At 33.1% G+C, this 24,988-nt stretch overlaps 1 protein-coding gene and 1 pseudogene across 1 annotated transcript; both read left to right on the plus strand.

Moving 5' to 3' along the window:
• The first annotated feature begins 2,459 nt into the window (after positions 1-2,459).
• LOC100253548 (23.6 kDa heat shock protein, mitochondrial) lies at positions 2,460-4,032 on the plus strand. The gene is made up of 2 exons (XM_002267296.4): positions 2,460-2,898; positions 3,447-4,032. The coding sequence occupies exons 1-2, from the start codon at positions 2,691-2,693 to the stop codon at positions 3,863-3,865; spliced, it is 627 nt and encodes a 208-aa protein (XP_002267332.1). The 5' UTR covers positions 2,460-2,690; the 3' UTR covers positions 3,866-4,032.
• A 7,639-nt stretch (positions 4,033-11,671) lies between these two features.
• Positions 11,672-24,460, plus strand: LOC132255295 (uncharacterized; annotated as a pseudogene).
• Positions 24,461-24,988: the final 528 nt, after the last annotated feature.

A 24,988-nucleotide genomic window follows, 5' to 3' on the forward strand; every position in this document is an offset into this window, starting at 1 on the left:
AACATAGCTAAGGCTTGACTATCTATCATGCATTTACACACCCATTAATGCGCAGATTGTGCGCTTGGCACACTCCATATTAACTATGGTCGTTATGGAAAACATTTCATTCTTAGTGACTCATCATGACAAGACAACCATTATGCATCAACAATTGATGTCATCAGATCGCACAATCAAGTGTAATTAAGGTGCTATTAAGACACCTGGAGAGACATTACACCGTAAAAGGTATAAATAATCATGCGGACTCTACAAATGGTAAGAGAGCTTTCTTTTTGCAAAAGACTTTGACCTGCTTAAGCCACTTATTGACTTTAGCATTGGAAGAGTGTGCCCGAACAAACCATCCAGACAACCTTTGTATAGGGATTATAGTCATTTACATCTTGAGGAACTTGGACGGAATTGTTGGTCGGCTCTTTCATCCCGCTCGTAGTAGCTAAATGAGACAACTCGCTCGAATTGTGCAACAACAATGATGGTGTGTGTCTTATGGATCTTCTTATTCAGATCCTTTGACGAAGATGACACAGCAACAGAAGCAATAGTGGGTTGTAGAGACTCGGTGATTCTCAAACTTGTCAGGATGAGTCTCTGAATCCATGTAGGCACCACGAAACCCTAGATTTCCATAAGTGCCCTTATCATGCACTAAGATAGCAAAGCGTGTGCACAACATTATACTCCATCCATCCCATCAAAAAGTTGGTGTGGGTAGTTCGTTAAATAATCAAAGAAAATAGGGTAAAAATGGTAAAAAAAAAAAAGTTACAACAAAAACCTCATATTCCGACTTTTATATGACTAGATTTGATCCTAGTGCAAGGCACATAAACCATTAGGTAATAGTGTATTATATTTAAATTTAAATTTAATTATTTGATAAAAATTATAAAAAAAAATTAATTGATTTTCATCTATTTTATGATTGTATTTCAACATGTTTTTTTTTTTTAGAAATATTTATATTTATTAAATGATTATATTAATAGGTAAAATAATATCTATTTTCCTGAAGAGAAGATAAGATTAAATTTTATTCATTATTTAAAAATAATAATATTTTAATTATAATTTAATGATGTATACCATCTATATCAAAATTGGAAATAAGTTATATAATTTAATGATGTACAATCTATATTAAAATTAGAAATAAGTTTTATAATAGATTAATAAATTGTTTATTTTTATTAATATTTAATTTTATTCAAAACTGAAATTAAGTCTTATAATAATTTAATAAATTTATTGTTTATTTGTTCTTATTAATTTTTTTTTCTAGCTTGTAAATTTAAATATGAACTCAAATATAAAATGATTGATTAAAAATATTGAAATTAGAAGGATTATGACATGTCTATGCATATGTTCTAATATTAATATTTTGAATAAAAAATTTAGATATTAAATAAAAAGTAATCATCATGTTTTTATTAAATTAATTAATCATAATGAATATAACTATACTTAATGTAACTTATTCTTATTATTTAATAAAACAAGCATATTTTATTATTTGTTGAATTTTAAAAACTAAAATAATAATTCTATTCAAATAAGATTTTTAACTCTTATAAAACTAAAACAAAAGGAAAGCATACTTTAATCATAATTTTCTTCCATAACCCATGAAACGTTAGAATGAAAGTGGGAACATTTATATATATTGAAAAAAAAAGCAAGTATTAATTTTATGACACATATCATAATTCAAAAATAAATATGTTTTAAATTAAAAAAAAAACTTAAATTTTAAATTCAAATATATATATATATTTGATTTCATAAAGAAGAAAAATTTCTTTTAAAATAAAAATATCAATCTAGTTAAGAAAAGTTTATATCTTAATTTTATATATTTGGTAAATATTAATTTTATGATTATTAGTATTTGTTGTGATGAATTTTTTTTTTTATCAAAAATAAAAATGATAAAAAAAATATATGATTGAGATTTTTTTTAATATTATTTCTATCCAAATAAGTACAAATATTTTTGTACCATATAATTTTTTTATTTTCCACTCTTCAAAAGGGAAAATTCCAATTTTGAGAAAAAAAAAATTGAATTTTTTTATGTGAATTTTATAATCATTCACAATGGTAAAACAATTAATTAAAAATTGATTATCTAGGCATGCTTTTATCTATAATTCTATATAAATAAGGAAATTATCTAATGAAGAAAAAAAAAAGAGGAAAGGTAATTGTGAGACAAAATAAAAAAATTATATATATTTATTATTTTTTAAAATATCTTAGAAGACAAAATAAAATATGATATTATATTATATTATATCATATATTTGGGTCACGGGTCTTCTAGTCACTTCAAAGTAGTAAAGGGCTCTAAATGCAAGTGGGTTGGACCTCCGACAGCCTTTAATTTTTTAAAAGGGATCACTCGTTAGGAATAAAATAAAAAGAGTTTTGGGCTAAAACAACCTCATCCTTCAAAGAAAAAGGAAAAGATAATTTAACCCACCGAAGCGGTGAAGGGCCAACCAAAATCGTCTCGACGGACCGAGAACATGCTCCACATTCGAGAACCTTCTCCCACCACACTCTGGAACCTTCCACACTCCTCTTCCCCTTTCCTATAAACCCACCTTCGCGTCTCACATCTCTAACAGTAAGCATAATCAATCTTTCTGTGTGTTTCGTGCTCTTCAAGCTTCATTTCAATGGCTTCATCCCTTGCTCTCAGGTCACTTCTCTCCAAGTCTCTTCGCCCCAATTTCCGTGCTCTAGCCACAGCTCCCTCGGTCTCTCGATCCTTCAACACCAACGCCATCCGCGATTACGATGATGATGAGCGTCGTCTCGATGTTGATCGCCTCTCTGATCGCTCCTTCTCTCGAAGAGGCGATTTTGCTCCTAGCTCCTTCTCAGGTACTGGTTATGTGGCTTCTTTTTGTTTTTGCTTTTGTTTTTCTTTATTCCTTCTGCTGTTTGGTGTATGAGAAAATAGAGTAAAATATCTGGAGATGAAAGCATTCGACCGAGTGCTAACACGAGTTGATAGATTTTAGGTTTGGCAGTTTTCGCTGTACTGGATTTTCCTTTGCTCTGTTTTATTGATGTGAAAACAGAGGAAAGGAAAAGCGAAATTCCTTTAGAGAAAACATATATCTGGCTTTTCCTTTGCTTCCTCCAGCTCAGAAATTTGGTCTTAATTCATTTCTTGGGAAAATTTTTTGAGAGAGAGAAACTGATCCAGAATTGTTTTTCTGTTTGAAGCCTTTTACTAAATTCGGTATTACGTTCCTTTGCTCTCAGCACATCAGTTCAAGCTCTCTCTGCTGAAAATTCTAGTTTCTCAAGAAACTAAAACAGGATGCTTAAATAAAAAACTAATGCGTTGCAAAATTTTCCAGCATAGAACCTGTTGGCCAATTCCAGATCTAACTTTGCCTTTGGTGGTTCTGTGTTCGATACAGATGTGTTCGATCCTTTTTCACCGACTCGGAGTCTGAGCCAGGTCCTGAACCTGATGGACCATTTCATGGACAATCCATTCCTCTCGACATCTCGAGGTATGGGAACTGGAATTCGGCGATCATGGGACGTGAAAGAAACCGACGACGCTTTGCATCTGAGAGTGGACATGCCTGGACTGAGTAAAGAGGACGTGAAGGTAAGCGTGGAGCAGAACACTCTGACCATCCAAGGCGAAGAAAAGAACGAAACGGAGGACGAAGAGAGCCGGAGGAGATACAGCAGCAGAATTGATTTGCCGGAGAAGCTGTACAAGACTGGTGAGATAAAGGCTGAGATGAACAAAGGTGTGCTGAAGATTGTGGTGCCAAAGCTGAAGGAAGAGGAGAGGACTGACGTCATCAATGTCAAGGTTGAGTAGTGTCAAGTGCTTGTGCGCTTTCAGTGTCTTCGTGTCTGGGCTTGGTTTTAGCTTAGGGTCTTCGAGGCTTGCCGAGTCCTACTGAGTTTTGGGAACCGAGTAAAAGTTTCATCGGGTTGTAGTGTTAATAATGAAAATGTGAAAATCTGACAACCAAATTCTTGATATTGCTTGATGTTTATAGTTGTTTTTCTTTCGATTTTGGACTGCTTGAATCATTTCCATAGAACTGAAGCCGACAAGAAGTTTTTATCCCGTGCGGTGGCGGAGCATGTAGCGAAAGTGGAAAGCGCTGGACTTGTGCAATGGCTCTATCCCAATTTTCCCATTCCATGTCTGTTTGGATGCTTGTCGTTTTGTGACAATATACTCCTAAACAGATTATAATAACTTGTTTATATTATTATAATTTTTCCATTCAAGTGAACAAGAAATAGACTTAACTATAATTTCTCAACAGCTCGACCACTATTTTTGTTTTATTTTGTGAATAGTTGAAATCATATATTACATAAATACGATATAACAGTAAATTCTAAAATTATTTTTGTTCTTATTTTTAAAAATATATTCTTGAAAATTGTTTTAAAACATTTCCTTACTTTACATGTCTATATCAACTTCCAATACTATTTTGGCATAGAAAGCAAATTAATAACCTAAAATTTACCTTTCAAAGTGAAGGAAAATCAGTGTAAAAGGCCCTTTGAGTTGGCTGTGATTTGAAATCCTTTAGTGGTTTGGCTTAAAACTATGGGGTTGACTTAAAACTTATTAGTTAATGATTTAAATTGATTTTAAATTAAATTATATAAAATTTATTATTTAATATTTATTTTAAATATTAAGGTTATTTGATAAAATTAATTTAAAATTTAATTTTAAATCATCAAATTGACATATTTACCCTTATACATTATACCAGGATAAAGGAAGTTGAATAATAATAAAGGTCGTGGAGTAGCATAGAAAATTATAAATGTAATTAGGACAAATAGGGGTAAAAAGGTAAAACGAATATATAAACTTAAAAATAAGTTAATTATTTTTACTTATTACTTAAAATTATTTTACCAAATATACTTAATTTGTCATTTCAAATCATTGTTGAACTTTGAGTGAAATCCCGGGTTTGAGGTTTTATTGTTACCATCATTGAAGAGAGGATGACTCAAGCTAGGACCTTTCCTCTTACCCCATGCATATTTCTTCCTCTTCCTCGTTGTTCAAAGGTCTGAATATGATCAATTGATGGTTTTTCTCCTACAAAATAAACCTGTTCAAAATTTTGTAAAGGCATGATAAACCGATTAAATGAGGGATAAGGTGGTTTTGATAAAACACCAATTTGAAAGTCCTTTTGAAACTTGAAGTATTTTATCCACTTATGAAAAAGGTTTTCCAATGGTTGCTAGTTTGCCACAAACTACCTTGAATTTCCAAATGTATTCATCTAGTGATAGAGTTCCTTTTTGTCAAGCTAGAGGCTATTTTTTAGTAGTGTTGGGCATCAGTTGGTCGTGAATTGCCATCCATATTGAACGTGTTGTATCCCCTCTATAGATCAAACTAATAGTCTCTTCCTTCATGTTTGCAAGCAATCAGGATGTAAGGACTTCATCGACTGATTGTAAAATTTTTTTTATATGATGTTTCAGACCAAGACTTCAAATCAATGGTAGAATTTGTGCCTTCTAGAGAAGGAAGTTTGTGGTTGACAACTGAATGGAAATTAATGAAAAGATTGAATGGAGAGTTTGGGTTCTTCAATAGACAAGGTCTTTGAAGAGGCAAACTCTGATATCATAATGAATTTGGAGATTTTAAAAAATGAATAAAAAAATTATTGATGCTTGTCATTACACTAAAAGTTTCTATAATATTACACCCAAGATTCAACAGATAGAAAGAGAAAACAAGAAAAGAAATGGTATGATTCAAAAGGCTAGTTGGTTGCAACGGTATTTTGCTTGATTTTTTCCTTAATGTTTTGGTTTTCAGTTATTTCATTATTTTATTGTCAATATCCCTTTCCCTAACTATATATATTTTAGTTATTATTTATGTTTTATTTTTTTATATATATATAAAAAATGATATTTCTCAAGCATATAATTTATACGTTTTTTGTTGAGTATAATCATATTACTCACTAATTTAAAAATCATGATTTTAATAATATAAATTTAAATTTAAATTTTTATTTATTTATAACTAGTAATTTGAATTTATCATAATTAATGGACGTAATCACTAAATCATCCTCAGAAACCACTCAAAAATAAAACGAATCATAATACAAATACCTTTTTGCAAAATAATATAAATCCAATTCACAAACAACAAAATTGAAAAAAAAAAAATCAATAATACGGATCCAATAAAACTAATAAAAAAAAGTTTATTAGAAAAACTTGAATATGCATATTTTGCTCTAAAAATTATATAAATCTAGCAAATTTAAATTTATAAATAAAGGCAATACAAAAATTAAAAATGCTTATTGCTATGTCATTCTCTGTATATGGATTTTTTTTCTCAAAAATAATAAAAGGTTTGCAGGGTTTGCCTTTCTCTTATTTCTTTTCTTTCTATTTTTATTTATTTATTTATTTTTATCAATAATAGAAGAAAGACACTTACATTGTGTTTATTTTTTGACTGAATATAAAAAGTCAAAATATTTAAAAAAAAAGACACTTACATGGTTTTTTTTATTGAATAGAAAAAGTCAAAATATTTATTTATTTTTATTTCTATAAAAATAATACGTTGATATCAACCAATATAATTAAAATGAATTTGTTTTTAATGGATTGAGTTTAGTTATGTTGGTTGTTATGAATAGGGTACTTTTAACTAAATCATAAAAGCTAAATATTTTAACCATTTCATAAAAAAACCAAACTCCACGTTAGATTATATTTCCTTTCTTTTACTTTTATTCTGTAGGCATAACTTATTTGGGAATTGAGTTAAAAGCGCTTAATGAATTAAGTACTTGATTTTTTTTTTCAAAAAATTAATACTTGTTTGATAAATTGTTGAAAACTAATTTAAAATTTTTAATAATCAAAAGCTAATTTTTATTAAAATTATAAAATCCTATTAAAATTTGTAAATTTATATCCAAATATTATCATTTAAAAAAAAAAATATTTCTAATGAAAATATTATTAATAAAAATGTTACAAATAAAAATGTTTTAAGTACAATGAGTCTTAACCCAAATCAGATTCCTTTCATTTGGATCGCACAACTAAGAAATTTAAATATTTTTTAAACATAATAATTAATCGTCTATGATATCAAATCCTTATTCACGCCCTAATTTTTTGGAAATTCACAAGATAGTCTCATGATAATATTTTCCATTTTAACTATCTTAGAAGTTGAAAACTTGTTTGGGAAAAATATTTCATACTTCTTTTCTTCTTAAAAAATATATATATAGGGATCCCTACTTTTTTATTCCTCCACTTTCCTCTCATCCAAACACTAAAGCTATTTCCCGGAAAATCTAAGGGAAAATGCAAGGGAAAGAATATACAAAGGAAAAGTAGAAGGAAAGAAAAAGTGAAGAAAAATAAAAAAATAGATTAAAAGTCGATAAATTATTTTTATTTATTCCTTCAAACTCATTTTATTTATTTAACTTATCGATATAAAGATTAAATAATTTAAACATATATAAAATTTTAATTAATTTTAATTAAAATTTATTTTCTTTTATATTTTCATAGGACAACCAAACATAAAAAAAATCATTTTCTTTTGTATTTTTTTTTCTTTCCTTACTATTTTCCAAGAACCAAACACAACCTAAGTAAATATTTTGAATAGAAAAACAAGAGGCTTGTACTTTCCTCTCATCCAGACACTAGTTAAAGAAGCATGTACTCAAAATAATTTATGGCAATGTTAGAATTGACTCAAATATAAAAGTATTTGTACCAATTCAATTATTATATTAAAAATACAATCGTGTTGGCAGATCGGAGGGTTGGTTGCGTCCATCAACTCCCCTTATGTTTGTTGTGAGCACTTGGGTGAAGACACTATAAGGTTAGGGTATGCGCCTTTCCTAACAACAATTGCTTTTAGGAGAGTTGGTAGTACCTGAGGTCCTAGAATTGGTATCAGAGCTAGGCCTCTTGTTTAAGACTTAATAGTTTAAGAGGAAATGGTTATTCCATCAAGCTCATCTTAAACTGAAAGTTTTGCAAAAAATAAAGCTCCATTTTTTACGAGAACCGACTATCCCTATTGGAAAACTAAAATGACTTGGTATTTACAATCAATCGATTTAGATGTATGAGACGTCATTGAAGATGACCCAACTTTTCCTACAAAACTAGTTGATGGAGTCATGGTTCCAAAACCCAAGCAAGAATGGAATGAGCTTGATAGAAGAAATTTTCAATTAAATGTTAAGGTTGTTTTTACTTTGCAATGTGCTATGGATAGAAATGAATATAATAGAATATGTCAATACAAATTGGTTAAAGAAATTTGGAGATTACTTGAAATAACTCATGAATGAACAAATCAAGTGAAAGAGTCAAAAATAAATTTACTCATTCATAGTTTTTTATGAAAGAAAATGAGACTATTGTCGAGATGATCACTAGGTTCACTGACATTGTCAATGGTCTTGAAGCTTTGGGAAAGACCTACAAGGAATCTGAAAAAGTGATGAAGATATTGAAGTCACTCCCATCAAAGTGGCATACAAAGGTCACCGCAATTCAAGAAGCAAAAGACTTGACCAAGCTACCTATGGAGGAGTTCATAGGGTCATTAATGACATATGAGATCAATTTGGTAAAGAAGCTACAAGAAGGTGAAGACAAAAAGAAGAAAAGCGTAGCTCTCAAAGCTACAACTAAGGAAGAAGAAGATGTTGAAGAAGAAAAACTAAGTGAAGAAGAGGATGATTTAGCCCTCATCACAAGAAAGCACAACAAATACATGAGGAGTGAAAGGTTTAGAGGAAGAAGGTTCACCTCTAGAAGAGACCTTTCTAAAAAAGAATCTTGATCTCATGGTGACAAGGAGAAATGAGAAGAGAAAAGAGATTTAGTGTGTTTCAAATGCAAGAAACTGGGACACATTAAATATGATTGTCCTTTCTACAAAAGTAAAGCCAAGAGGAGAATAAAGAAGGCAATGATGGCCACTTGGAGTGAAAGTGAAGAATCCTCTGAAGAAGAAAAGAAGAAAGAAGTGACAAACATGTGCTTCATGGCAATAGATGAACTTGATGAGGTAAACTCTAACTTTAGTGATGAAGATATGCATGATGTCTTTGAAGAATTGTATGAGGATTTTGAAAAACTTAGTTTAAAAAAAATTCTCTTAAAAAGAAAATTCAAGAACTTGAAGAAGTAAAAGAAAAATTTTCAATTGTTGAAATTTCTAAAACTCATCTTGAAAAAGAAAATGAGATTTTGAGAAAGAAAAATGAATGGTTGATGATTCATGCCCAGTCAGTGTATCAGCTGATTCATGTCCAGTTGGTGCTCCTTGGCTGAGGGAGTAATCAACAAAATTTATAACCTATTACACCATGAACTAGGGTAGCAAAGACAAAGCTACTATAACATAGTGGCTCTAGGATCGTTCACTGGGAAGGGTTTTCAATTCATAAATGATACCAATTCAAAGATGAATTGGTGCCTTTTCATTTCAAGGTTAGCTTAAGAAATAAAACACAAACTTTGATTGAAAAAGGTTTAGGTTTAAGCTAACGGCAAAGGAAGTAATGGAAATTACTTATGAAGAAAAACATTCCTTGGAGGTTTAGGTTCACAGGGGAGGTTCCTCGTGCAAAAACAGAGCTCCGGTCATTTGGTTCATTTCCTCGCATTAGAGAATTAACATATAGTCAATTTTCTAACTGGTGCTGTACATATGCTTCCTTTAAATGGATTTCAGCTCTAATTCCCTCTCATTGATACAACTTGCAATGACTCGTGCCTCTCACCTATCATTTGCCATTCAAGGTGATCTTTAACTTTGGACTTCCCTTCTCAAGCTCGCAAGAGATAAGTAATGGATGTCTCCTTGGAGTCCAAAAGCTTACCAAGTGTTGGCAATTCTAGAAAATCCTACCTTCAAGTCACTTCTCAAAAGCTCGCAAGAGGTAAACTAGTACATCTCCATGGACGGAGATCACTTGCCTTACCAAGTGTTGGCTCAAGTGAATTGAAGGTGTTTTAAGTTAACTAAAAACATAGAAATCATTAAAGGATCACACTTTCTCTTCATTAATGGCTGAAACCACAAAGCTACTAATTCTTGCACTTGGAACCTTTCCCGGTAACCTTAACTCCAAGGAACTAAAAGTCTAGCCACTCATTCTCTGAGGAAACATCCTCAAAGCTTGTTTGGCTAGTAAGAAAATACAATCAAAATGAGAAGGTAAAAGCAGAGAAAAACTCTGTATTTTTCTTCCTTTGAAAACTATACAAAAGATGCGTCATCCTCCCGAGAACAGGCTCCCGAGAGATATATATAGAAAATTACAAAACAAAATATCTTCAGGTTATTCACTCTTTTTCCAAACTTAATAACTAAGGAATCCTGTAATTGGTGGGTTACAAGGAGAGTTTGGGGACTTAGACATCAAATATCTAAAGCAAAATATCTCAAAATGTCGGTCGCAAATATCGGGAAGCTTCAGGAGAACCCCGCGGCACTGTACAAGATGGCTGCAAAACTTTCCGGGTAAGCGTTATCATCGGATCCAGATATATCTGACCGAGGAAGTTGAAACGCCCTCCTTTTCCATCCGGATATGTTTGCCGAATGGAATGACGGCTGTGAGACATTCGGGTAAGGTAGAACTTCGGCCAGAAAGAATGATGGCTGCGAGACATCCGGGTGAGCGCTATTAAAGGATCCGGATATGTATATCCGGAGAAGTTGAAACGCCCTCCTCTCCCATCCGGCTCCTGAATTCGGGATGTGAGACATCCGGGTGAAATGGCGGCGGAGCAGAATTCCGGATGTCATCCGGGTGGAATGGCTAAAGTGCACAAGCCTTGCTACGTTATTCCGACAACCTGCCCATACTCCTTGCATTCTGGTTTTGTTTATGGATTCCAAAGAACTCTTCTCAATCTTGGATTGCTTTGGTGATCAAAAAGCTATCAAAACACCAAAACTTAACACAATTTTATTAGAAATGATTGCAAGGGTCCTTAACATGCCATTGGGTTAAAAGGTAATAACTACTACTCAAAAGTGTTTAAAAGAGTTAATTACCAGCTATGAAATAGCACTTTTTGAGTAGTAATCAGTTGACCTCCTCTCTTTCAATATTTTCTTGTGGACAAAAATCTTTTGAAATGATTCTAGCTAGCCAAAAATGTGTTTTTGATAAACAAGGACTAGGATTCAAATCTTCAAAAAATCAAAAGTATTTTTAAAACTATTTTATAAAAAAATCCACATTAGTAGTACATGTCCTTTAAGAAATGGTTCTCAAAAGAATTCAAATGCAAAAACTAAAAAGGTTTGGATTGAAAAATCCAAAGTCACTAACCCTCAAGGACTCAGAAAGATATGGGTACCTAAATCAACTTGAGTTATATTTTGTAGGGTTCAAAGAAGGATAAGTGGTTCTTGGATAGTGGATGCTCAAGACACATGATCGGAGATGATTCCAAGTTTTCTTTCCTTACAAAGAGAAATATAGGATATGTTACCATTGGTGACAATGCAAAATGAAGAATCATTGGTCAAGGCAACATTGGTAATGACACATCCTCTCTTATTGAAAGTGTTTTATTAGTGGACGGTTTAAAACATAACCTTTTAAGCATTAGTCAACTTTGTGACAAAGGTTTTAAAGTGATTTTTGAAGCATCTCATTGCATCATCAAGGATATTCAAAATGATAAAACCATCTTCATGGGCCATAGATGTGATAATGTTTACGCTATAAATATTTCAAAATATGATGGCCATGATAGATGCTTTTCAAGCATGCATGATCAAAGTTGGTTGTGGCATAGGAGGTTGAGACATGCTAACATGGACCTCATTTCCCAACTCAACAAACATGAACTTGTTAGAGGCCTTCCCAAAATTAATTTTCAAAAAGACAAAGTTTGTGAAGCTTGTCAAGTGGGAAAGCAAATCAAAAAATCATTCAAAACCAAAAACTTCATTTCCACATCTAGACCACTTGAGTTGTTGCATATGGATTTATTTGGTCCCTCTAGGACACCAAGTCTTGGGAGAAAGTCTTATGCATATGTTATTGTGGATGACTTTTCTAGATATACATGGGTCTTGTTTTTAAGTCAAAAGAATGAAGTCTTTTATGAGTTTTCAAAGTTTTACAATAAGATTCAAAATGAAAAAGGTTTTACAATTACTTGTATAAGAAGTGATCATGAGAGAGAAATTGAAAATATTGATTTTGAAGAATATTGCAATGAGCATGGTATTAACCACAATTTTTTAGCTCCTAGAACTCCTCAACAAAATGGGGTAGTTGAAAGGAAAAATAGAACTCTTCAAGAAATGGTTAGAACTATACTAAATGAAAACAATTTACCAAAATATTTTTGGGTCGAAGCGGTTAACCATTCTTATTATGTCTTAAATAGAATTTTATTGAGGCCCATTCTTAAGAAAACTCCCTATGAGATTTGGAAAAACAAGAAACCCAACATTAGCTATTTCAAAGTCTTTGAGTGCAAATGTTTTATATTAAACACCGAAGACAATCTTGGAAAATTTGATGCAAAATTGGATGTTGGAATTTTCCTTGGTTATTCAACTTCAAGTAAAGCTTTTAGAGTTTTCAACCAATGTTTTCAAAACCAAACCGGTCATTGAACCGGAAAAATTACCGGTTCACGGTTCACTGGTCAAACCAGTGGTTAAACCGATAATGTCATAAATATATAATTTATATTTTACTAAAATTAAAATAATTTTAAGAAATTTATATAATATTAAAATTATAGCATTTCATTTTTTTTTATTTGATATGTCTATTAAATGATAAACATAAATATATATGTATTAATATATCAAATTTTATTAAATAAAATATGTATAATATTTACATATGAGAATAAAATTATAACATTTAATTTTATCTACATATCTATGTATTTTATTATTTTAAAATTTTAAAATTTATATTAATTAATTTATATTATTTAATTTATATTTTCATATTTATTGTTAATAATTATTACAAAAATAAACATGAATACAAATACTTATATTTGTTTAAATGTTTTATATTATAAAAATTTGCAAACAACATTAATATAAAACATTGTTACCCATACATATGTATCAAAGGAGTCATGCAACATGATGGTTGGCATCATTCTTTTGTAAACCTTTGATCCAAGGTTCAAATCCTCACAATGCAACACTTGCATTTATTATTCTTTATAACCAAATAACCAAATCTCACATCGGAAACTCACAAATATAATGAGTTCCATAAATAGCCCACACGCTGAAGGAACAAGCGAGCTACTCAATGGGCTACTTGTGGGCTTGGCTGGCTGGTGGTGGGTAGGTTGTTGTAGGCCCAATGCAGAAGACAAAGCCCACATGTGTTTTGGTCAACCCACATGTTGACCAGCTCATAGAGAATCGGACGGTTCGTCCAGTTCGACGTCGGTCCAAAGCCCCTTACGGTTCAAAAGCTGAACCGGACCAAATCAGGGTTCTGTTGATGGTTCAACCGATTGAACCGACCAGTCCGGTCCGATTTTTAAATCATTGTTTTCAACAAAAGAACCATGGTTGTAGAAGAGTCCATCCATGTTATTTTTTTATGAACCTAACAATTCTCTCCAAGAAAGAGAGAGTTTTGATGATGATTTAGGTTTGGAGACCTCCATAGGAAAATTGCAAATTGAAGATAGAAGGCAACAAGAAGAAATTGGAGAGGATCCCAAAAAAGAAGAATCACCAGTGGCACTACCCCTTCCTCAACAAGTGCAAAGTGAATCAAGTCAAGACCTTCCTAAAGATTGGAAGTTTGTCATCAGCTACCCACAAGATCAAATTATAGGTAATCCATCTAGTGGGGTAAGAACTTGATCTTCTCTTAGAAATATTTGCAATATTCTTACTTTTATCTCTCAAATTGAGCCCAAAAATATAAATGATGTTTTAGTTGATGAAAATTGGATGATTGCTATGCAAGAAGAGTTAAATCAATTTGAAAGAAGTGAAGTATGGGAATTAATGCCAAGACCTTCAAATCAAAGTGTTATTGGAACTAGATGGGTCTTTAGAAATAAAATGAATGAAAATGACATAATTGTTAGAAATAAAGCAAGATTGGTAGCCAAATGTTTTAATCAAGAAGAAGGGATAGATTATGAAGAAACCTTTGCCTCCGTAGCTAGGTTGGAAGCCATTAGGATGCTACTTGCCTTTGCATGTTTTAAAGACTTTGTTTTATATCAAATGGATGTGAAAAGTGTTTTTTTAAATGGCTTTATAAATGAAGAAGTATATGTTGAACAACCACCCAATTTTCAAAGTTTTAACTTTCCTAACCATGTTTTTAAACTTAAAAAGGCACTTTATGGTTTGAAACAAGCACCTAGAGCATGGTATGAAAGATTGAGTAAATTTCTTTTGAAAAAGGGTTTTAAAATGGCAAAAATTGACACAACTCTTTTCATAAAGACCAAAGAAAAGGATATGCTCCTAGTTCAAATATATGTTGATGATATTATTTTTGGAGCTACTAATGTCTCTCTTTGTGAAGAATTTTCTAAGTGCATGCATAGTGAATTTGAAATGAGCATGATGGGAGAACTCAACTTCTTCCTTGGACTTCAAATCAAGCAACCAAAGAAAGGAACCTTCATCAATCAAGCAAAGTATATAAGAGATCTTCTCAAAAGGTTCAACATGGAAGAAGCCAAAACAATGAAGACTCCAATGAGCTTATCCATCAAGCTTGATAAGGATGAGAAAGGTACATCCATTGACTCAACTATGTATAGAGGCATGATAGGTTCCTTGCTATACTTGACTGCTAGTAGACCTGACATCATGTACAGTGTATGCTTGTGTGCTAGATTTCAATCTTGTCCTAAAGAATCTCACTTAAGTGTCGTAAAATGAATTCTTAGATATTTGAAATGGACAATGGACATAGGCTTATGGTATCCTAAGAGTGATAACTTTGAATTAATTGGATTCTCGGATGCCGATTTTGCCGGTTGTTGGGTTGAAAGAAAAAGCACTAGTGGCACTTGTCATTTCCTAGGACACTTACTTGTTTCATGGCATAGGAAGAAGCAAAATTCGATAGCTTTGTCAACGACGGAAGCCAAATACATAGCAACTGGTTTATGTTGTGCACAAATTCTTTGGATGAAACAAACACTTAGTGATTTTGATTTATCTTTTGAGGATGTTCCTATTAAATGTGATAATACTAGTGCCATAAATATTTCAAAAAATCACATTCAACACTCTAGGACTAATCATATAGAGATTAGACATCATTTTCTTAGAGACCATGCACAAAAGGGTGACATAAAACTTGAATTTGTAAGCACAAAAGATCAACTTATCAATATTTTTACAAAACCTCTAAGTGAAGAACTGTTTGTTTATATTAGAAGACAACTAGAGGTAATTTCTTTATGATTTAATGATTGCTTAATAAATTCTTGATGAATATACCTTCTGATTGTATGAATTTCATATCATATGCATCATATAGAAACATACTTAGATAAATGGTTAATTTTTTGACCAAAAATCAAAATTCCCTTGGCATTGGGCATAAAAAATTGGGGATTTCAACTGAAAAGGGCATGAGGAGGATCATGATACGAGAAAATGCACAAAAGTTGAAAAGTTGACCGCGTTGACTAGGCGGTTGATCGGACCAAGACCGGTCAACCGGTTCATCAAGGCTGGCGATTTAAATACCCTCTCACGCTTCATTTTCTCACCCGTTCCCTATGGTTCTTCAAGATTTCTATTGATTCAACTGCCAAGGAGTGGTTTTTGAGGCCATTGCAGCAAATTGAGGGCTTCAAATTGATTTTTAGAGGCTAGGGTTTGGATCTAGGCTGACCTCTCCTCCGTCTGTGCGTCACAGTCAGGGTTTTCTTCTTTCCCGCGCACCTAGGGTTTCAGGTGTTTGTGCTTCTCTCTCTACCAGCCTCGTCTCTTTTGTTTTTGCTTTTTTCATGGCTTCTAGGAGAGAGTCAACTGCATCTAGGGCACAAGGCAAGCACCCAACTGAGTCGTCTCAGCCTGCTCAGACGGAGGCTTGCCAAAAGGCGAGGTTTGACACTACTCTATTCAGCACCATGGAGGATTATCAGAGGTACAAGCAAAATTTTGCTCAGAGGAAAGTAGTTCCAAGGAGAAGTATGAATTTCTCCCAACTCCAACATTTCAGGTTTGAGGGACTTTTCAGTCAAATAGGATGACTGCCTTTAGTGGCTATTTCGGAGCCTATTTTTGCAACATTGGTGATAGCGTTCTATTCAAGGGTGACATATGGACTTAGTGGCCCGATTATTTCCACCGTTACAGGAGTTGAGATTTAGCTGGACCCAGAGAGCATTTGTCGCATTTTAGATATTCCTCTAACTAGACTCAGGGTGTTGAGTCCAAGGTTTGGCTCACTATGCCAGGTTTCGAGCCTAGAGAGGCCATTTAAAGGATGTGCGGACTTGCAGACGCCCAGGGGATGGGCAAACCATCGGCCTATAGCCCGACCGTGATCAGTAGAGTACTTCATCACATGATTTGCTCCATCATGCTACCACGAGGCGGACACCGAGATGAGGTCTCCTACCTTGAGGCTTTTCTCATAGACTCTATTATGACGGGAAGACGAATTCACGTGGAGTATTTGATGATGATGCACATGATCTCATGCTGCGAGAGCACGAGCCGCGTACTCCCCTACAACTGTTTTCTCACTAGAATGTTCAAGGATGTCGAGGTCGATTTAAGCAGAGAGACAGATTTTGAGGCTCCCAGCATTTACGATACATGTGATGAGTAGTCCTTGGGGCGAATGAAATTTGAGAAGACCCCCGATGGTTCTTGGTTCAAGAGAGTAGAGAGAACACCAGCACAAGCTCGGGGATAGGGACAAGTGCATCTCGGAATAGAGGAGGAGTCCGAGATATGAGATATGGAGGGTGGAGTAGACCCTCAGAGAGGCTTTGAGCAAATAGAGCCCGAGCTTGACATTCATCCACTCCAGTTAGAGGGTGTTCAGTTTGAGGCCACATTTCCTGAGTCGACTTACACAACAGGACCATCTTCTCAGCCATCATTCACTAAGTCTCCTCACACAGAGACATCACCTCATTAGGCACCTCACACTCCTGATCATGCGCCTTGGATGAATTTATCAACTCAAATTAGCTCTCTTGGCACTCGCATAGAGGAGCTTGCAGTAGTCAATGATACTCGATTCTATTCCATGGAGGATCACATGGATCAATATCAGACTGGATTCATCTCCCATTTTGAGTATCTGCAGTAGAGATTTGAGCGTATGGAGGATCACATGGATCAGCAGCAGGCTGCGTTTGAGCATCTCCAGCAAAGGATTGAGCGTATTGAGAGTCGCTAGGAGAGTCGACATGAAGAGATGATGTCTTACCTACGCTCCTTGTTTCCACCTCCACCTTCTCAACCTTGATTTCATAGAGACCCCATTCGTTTATTTTTTATGTTGCCAAAAGAGGGAGAGATATTTAGGATCTAGGAGACTTACATGCATATCATTGTCATATCTTTTGTTTGGATCATATATATGATAGACTTATATGTTTTTGTGTACTTTTTACTTATATATATGATATGTTATATGTTTCATGACTTACACCGTTTCCTACTGAAAATTCGCATGTCTTGATTATCTTTGTTTTAACTTTATAAATTTTGACTGATTGATCCATGATTGGTTTGAGGGAGAGATTTTTCTTCTCCTAGATAACTAAGGTTTGTCATCATAAAAAAGGGAGAGATTGTTAGCCCAAGGGTTCTCCTAACCAGGTTTTGATGATAACAAACCATGGTAAAGAATCTCAGGTATACATTTGGAAATTCATCAAATGACCAAATAGATACAAGATCAAGACATTTGGAAGACTTTTAATCATAGGAAACAAATGTAAGATGAATGAATGGGTGCACTTAGGTTTTACATATCTTTTTATGCATCTTTGGAAAAGTTAGTTTATTCTTTAAAGTTACAATTTCATTAAAACCCGAGTTTTATCAAATGTACCTTAGGCAAAACATTTCAAATTTGACATATTAATTTACCTAAAGACCTTGCCTAAGTGTTAGAAAAGAAAAGAATTAAAAAATATAGGTTTTTGAGGCCAAAAGGCTGAACCGATCGAGACACTGGCCAACCGGCTCAACCGGCCAGGGAACCGATCGACCGATTGCCCTTGTCTAGTCGAGGTCCGATCGAGGAGTGTTAAAAACACTCTCTTTCTTCCAGTAGCTTTCCTTTCCTGATTGAGGCATCCTCCTTCCTGGTCAACCTTTGGTCGAGGTCCAGTTGAAGCAACGGTAACCTACCAAAGCATTAAATGCTCCAACGGCTAGTGAACCAGTCAACCCCTAGCTCGACCGGTTGAGGCTACTTTTTGTTTTTCCTTGGCTCCCGAGCTTAGAAACCTATAAATTAAGAGCTCCACTTCATTTATGATATAGAGAACACTTGCATTCAATTGTCTACCCACTTGTTCTTGCCTTAAAAACTCTCATTTCTTTCTTGGTGCATTAAATCTACACTTGCATATCCTTTAGTGCACCTTTGTGTTTCATCCTAGCTTTGATTTCTATTTAAGCTAACATTGAGCTAGGTTGAGGGATTCATTCTTGTAAAAATTGAGTGTTAAAGCCTTCAAGTGAGTTGAATCTTGAAGAGATTGTGTAAGAGCCCATTGGAGACGAAATTCAAGTGTAAAAAAGATTGGAAGCTTGGTTGAAGACGAATCAAGTTAGTAGAACCCTCACTCGGTTAGGAGATTGAGAAGAGTGGACGTAGGCAAGGAAGTGTCGAACCACTATAAAATCTGAGTTTGCTTTCTCTAACTCTATCTCTTTATTTTTTGCTTCTATTGTACTTGAATTTGTTGTGTTGAAAAAGAATTTGAAAAACCCAATTCACCCTCTCTTGGGTGTTTTTCTCATTTAAGTTTAGCCTTTATTTTCTCAATTGGTATCAGAGTCGAGGTCACGGGTTCGAACCCCAGAGGTGTCGCTGGGAGGGGAGATTGTTAGCAAATCAGAGGGTTGGTCGCATCCATCAAATCCCCTTGTGTTCATCGTGGGCGCTTGGGTGAATGTACTATAAGGTTAGGGTATGCACCTTTCCTAACAGCAATTGCTTTTAGGAGAGTTGGTAGCGCCTGAGGTCCTACAAATAGTATTCGTGCTAAAGGATTTATAAATTAATAGTCAATTTCATGTCAAACAATATAGGGCTCAAACTCATCTTCATTACTCTAACTAGGAGTATATAAATCGGGATGGTAGTTCCATAGTAAGAAAATAGCCAAAATAATTGCCTATAACTCTAATATTTAGGTTGAGAAGATTGATATGGTGATCCATAATAAAAAAATATATATATGAATTCAAGGATGAATCAAACTCAACATCATTGTGATGGTATCTAAACCATCGATATGTAATGTAGCAACTACTAGAAGATTAATCATATACATGATAGTTGGTAGTTTGCATTTCAGTATCTATATTTTCCTTGAGATGAATCCTTAGAAATTGATCAAAATAGCTTCTATTAAAAGTATTGATATAACTAAAATTTTTAAAACAAAAGTATTGATAAAAAATAATGAGACCGATGTCTCCCATGTCTCTAATAATAGTATACACACATGCATACATATGCTTGTGGGCAAACTTGCCCGTATTGGCTACCAATGATTCACTTAGATTTCCACTCTACAAACCAATTAAAATTTTAAGGCTTTAAACAAGTAAGAGGAGTTGGAAGAAAACCAATAAATATTGAAATATTGAAGAAAAATGCTAAAAGAAAATCAGCAAAAATCGGTCTATTAGTATTTGTGGCTTGAAGAAATAATTTGATTTTTTTTCATCCTTGTGTAAAACAAATAATTTGGGAGAGATTATTTCAAAATTTTTTGAGATATCAAATTTGAAGGACTATATTTTCTCTTTAACTACTACAACACAACAAATTTTAAATACATTTTTGTTAATATGCTCATTTAAATACATTTTGTTTTTCAAAACTAATAGTAACTTTAATGTTAAATATAGAAAGTCTGATACTCATCTTTTGTTTTTAAAACTCACTTTTGAAATTTTAAAATTTAAGTTATACAATAACTTGTTTAAACAGTTTTTAAGAATCAATTCTTTTAAAATAAGTATCTACGAGTTGTCAAAGTATTATTATTTTTTGTTTTTAGAAATAGAAAATAAAAAATGTGTACAAACAAGCTTTTAGATGATGTTTGTTTTTAAAAATTTTTATTGAAAACAACTTGCTTTTAGGTTTCAGATTGTTTGGTTCTTAACTTTTTGTTAATTTATTATATTTTTTTTACTAAATGGAAAAAGTTAAAATATTTAATTTTTCATAATATTAAAAGTAATTGTCTAAGAGTTGTCAAAGTATTATTATATATTTTTTTTAGAAATAGAAAACAAAAAATATGCACAAACTATTGTAAAACAGAGTGAGAAAAGAAGAAAACAAGAAAGATATAATAGAATGCATGGGAAAACTTTATTGAATTTTATTAAGGGTCTCTCCCTTTTATAGGGAGTTACAAAAGATATTTGTGGATGATCATCCACAAGTTACCATAGTGGTACAGAATCTCATATTTTATAACACTCACCCTTGGATGATCATAAGAATATGCCTCATTAAAACCTTACTAAGAAAAACCCTATAGGAAAAACCCTAGTGAAGGAAAAAGAGTACAATATTCTTATAATTCTTTAAGTTGCTCTTAGTATATTAGGATTGTCTCATTAAAAACCTTGCCATTAAAACCCAGTAAGACAAAACTTGGACGAATGGAAAAAGAGTACAGTACACTAACACCCTTTTACAAGCCTACTTCCCCTCATGTCAATATCCTTGAGTTGATGCATTCCAATCTTGTGTATTAACTTCTTGAATGTTGAGGTTAACAATGATTTTGTGAATAAATCTGCTAGATTATCATTTGAGCATATTTGTTGCACATCAATTTCATCACTTTTCTGGAGTTCATGTGTATAAAAGAATTTTGGTGAAATGTGTTTAGTTATATGCCCTTTAATATAACCCCTTGGTATTTGTGTAATGCATGCAACATTATCTTCAAATAATATTGTCAGGTCACCTTTGATAGAGGAGAGTCCACATGATTCCCGAATATTCTGGATCATAGATCTTAGCCATATACATTCACAACTTGCTTCATGAATTGCCAGTATTTCTGAATGATTTGATGATGTGGCCACCATTATTTGTTTGACAGATCTCCATGAAATAGCAGTACCATTGCAATTAAACACACACCCTATTTGTGACCTACCTTTATGTGGATCTGAAAGATATCCTACATTTGCAGATCCAAGCAATTGTTGTTTTGATTCCCTTGAGTAAAATAGACCCATATCAGTAGTTCCACGAAGATAACGCAATATATGTTTGATACCATTCCAACGCCTTTGAGTTGGAGCAGAATTGTATCTTGCTAATAAATTGACAAAAAAAACAATGTCTAAACGTGTACAATTGGCAAGATACATAAGTGCACCAATAACACTAAGATATGATACTTTAGGACCAAGTAATTCTTCATCTTTTTCGCAAGGACTAAATGAGTCATTTTTCACATCAAGTGATCGGACAACCATTGGAGAACTTAAATGATGCGCTTTATCCATATAAAAATGCTTCAAAAATTTCTTAATGTATGTTGATTGATGTACTAAAACTCCATTTGGAAAAGGCTCAATCTGTAGGTCGAAACAAAATTTTGTTTTTCCAAAATCTTTCATCTCAAATTTCTTTTTTCAAATAATTTGTTCTTGTGAGCTCTTCACGAGTTCCAACAAAATTTAAGTCATCAACATACACTGCAATAATTGCAAATCCGGTTTCTGTTTTCTTAATGAAGATGCATGGGCATATAAGGTTATTCATATACCCTTCTTTTAGCAAATATTCGCTAAGGTGATTATACCACATGCGTTCAGATTGCTTTAATCCATACAAGGATCATTATAACTTGATTGAGTACATGCTACGAGGCTTTGTACAATTTGCTTCAGGCAATTTAAATCCTTTAGGGACTTTCATGTATAGATCATTATCCATGGATCCGTATAAAAATAACATCCATGAGACACATATCTAGTCCTTATGGGACTGTCAAACTAATTAAGAAACGAAATGTGATTGTGTCCATGATAAGAGAGTATGTTTCCTTGTAGTCAATACTAGGTCTCTACGAAAAACCTTGTGCTACTAATCACACTTTATATCTTATGATTTCATTATTCTCATTGTATTTTCGTACAAATACCCATTTGTACACAACAGGCTTTACATCTTCAAGTGTTTGGACTATAAGTCCAAAAACTTCTCATTTTGTTAATGAGTTTAACTTTGCCTGTATAACTTCTTTACATTTTGGCTAATCATTTCTATGTTGGCATTCTTCCACATTTCGTGGTTCAGGATCTTCATCATTTCTTATGATATCAGAGTCCACTTGGAAAGCGAAAATATTGTTAATAATAATATTATTTCGATCCCATTTTTCTCCCGTGTATACATAACTTATTGAGATCTCACAATTTTCAGGTACTTGTGCCTTTTTAGGGGTTTCTTGTTCAATATGTGCCTCTTCATGGGCTTCTTGCTCAATATGTGCCTCTTCAAGGGCTTTAAGCATTATTTGTGCCTCTTCTGGGGCTATAGATTTATGAATTTAAAACTGATCAGTCATTTTGATGGCCTCTTTTAGAGTGTCAAGTTTTTCTTCGGTTCTCCTCTTCCGGGGAGTTACATCCTTTGAGTCGATAGGTCTACCACACTTCAGGCGTATCTTAGATTCATTTGTTAACTGTTCTACAGGGACATTAATCCGTGTTGGAGTATTTGCAGCCAAGATATATGACTTTGTCACTTTCTTTGTATCAATAAAAGCATCTGGTAATTGATTTGCAAGATTTTTCAAATGAATGATTCTTTGAACTTCTAGTTCACATTGATTTGTATGAGAATCAAGATGAGTCAAAGTCAATGCATTCCAAATAATTTCACACCATTCTTCTAGAATTGGCTCTTCTCTTCCTAACAACGAGAAAATTATCTCATTAAAATGATAATCTGCACAACATATCATTCTACCTTTTAAGTGTATAGGTAGACTAGTCACTAAATAAAAACTTCTAGTTTTGTAATGTACATCTATATGACCTTTTACCCCTGGGGACCAAGTTGGTCTTACAAGATTCTTTTGGATCTAGTATCGTATAAAGTGTCATTCACATGGAATCAAATACTACTAGTGACATAGTATAAGCTCTTCTGGAGTGTTTAATCAGGTTTTTATCACCTGATATAGTATTAACATTATCTGTCATCAATGTTGTGCAATTAATGAGACAATAGTTTCATCAAAATAAAAAGTCATAAAACATTGTTATAAAGACCTCGTCTTTATAGAGTTGAAGAAATATTATCATAGAAAAAGATTTTAAATCAATGGAAAAATATTAGTCATCGATGATGACTTAACTTAATAAGTTGTGTAAAAGCAATGAGAGCATATATAACATAATAAAAAAAAATGAAAAGATAATTTAAAGTTATATATTTCTTAAATATCTCACACATTTGATTTTGTAAGTGTGGAGAAATTTATACATGAAATAACTACGAAGTATTTCAATAATCAAACTAATTGTAGTGATGGATCAACGTATGAGAGAGATTCATGTATTTTCAAGTATAAATAAAGAAAAGAATTTAAATGATAAATAATAAAAATCTGAAATAAACTATAAAAGATGAATAATAAACAATGTGTTCAAAGATGATAACAAAATAAACCTATTTGCAAAGAACTAAATAAAAACATAACGTTTAATCATAACAAACATTTCCATCACCAATTAGATGGTCAATTTTCCCATTAGGATTCTCAAAGAAATCTAAAACATCTAAATGGGTTAGATCCATTTGGCCATTACTATCAATGAAGTTCATTTCAACTTCCTTTCCTTTTGCTTTTATTGAGGCTTGATAAAGATCAACAAAATGTTTTGAAGTACGACAAGTACATGACCAATGTCCTTTCATGCCACATCTATGACACTTATTCTCATCAGCATGTTTACTTTGTGGTTCTATCCCTTTTCTAGGTTGTGCCTTTGAATTATTCCACTTCTGGTGGTTTGAGTTGTTCTATTTACTTTGAGAACCACTATGATGAGAAGAATTGTGTTTACCATGACCTCGACCACGACCACGTCCTCTACCTCGGCCTTGTCCTTGTTCATGTCCAAGGGTTTGAACAGATGTAGCATTGGCTTCAGGCAATGACATAGACCCAATAGGACGAGATTGATGGTTTTTCAATAAAAGCTCATTATTTTTTTCAACCACAAGAAGATATGAGATTAATTATGAATATTTAGTGAAACGATGCTCTTGATATTGTTGTCGCAGGAGCACATTCGAGGCATAAAAAGTCGTAAATGTTTTTTCAAACATATCTTCTTCAGTGACTTTTTCTCCACATAATTTTAATTGTGAGCTAATTTTGAATAAGGTCGGGTTGTAGTCACTAACAGACTTGAAATCTTGTAATCTCAAGTGCATCCAATCATAGTATGCCTTTGGAAGGATTACGATTTTTTGGTGGTCATATCTTTCCCTTAGATTATTCCAAAGGATGAAGGATCTTTAACCGTAAGCTATTCACCTTTTAATCCTTCATCAATGTGATGGCGAAAGAATATCAAAGCTCTGGCGCGATCTTGTAGGGATGTGTCATTTCCTTCTTTAATGGTATTTCTAAGAGTCATCGAATCTAGATGAATTTCAACATC

Source organism: Vitis vinifera, chromosome 16, assembly GCF_030704535.1.
Source record: "Vitis vinifera cultivar Pinot Noir 40024 chromosome 16, ASM3070453v1".
Taxonomy (NCBI): Eukaryota; Viridiplantae; Streptophyta; class Magnoliopsida; order Vitales; family Vitaceae; genus Vitis; species Vitis vinifera.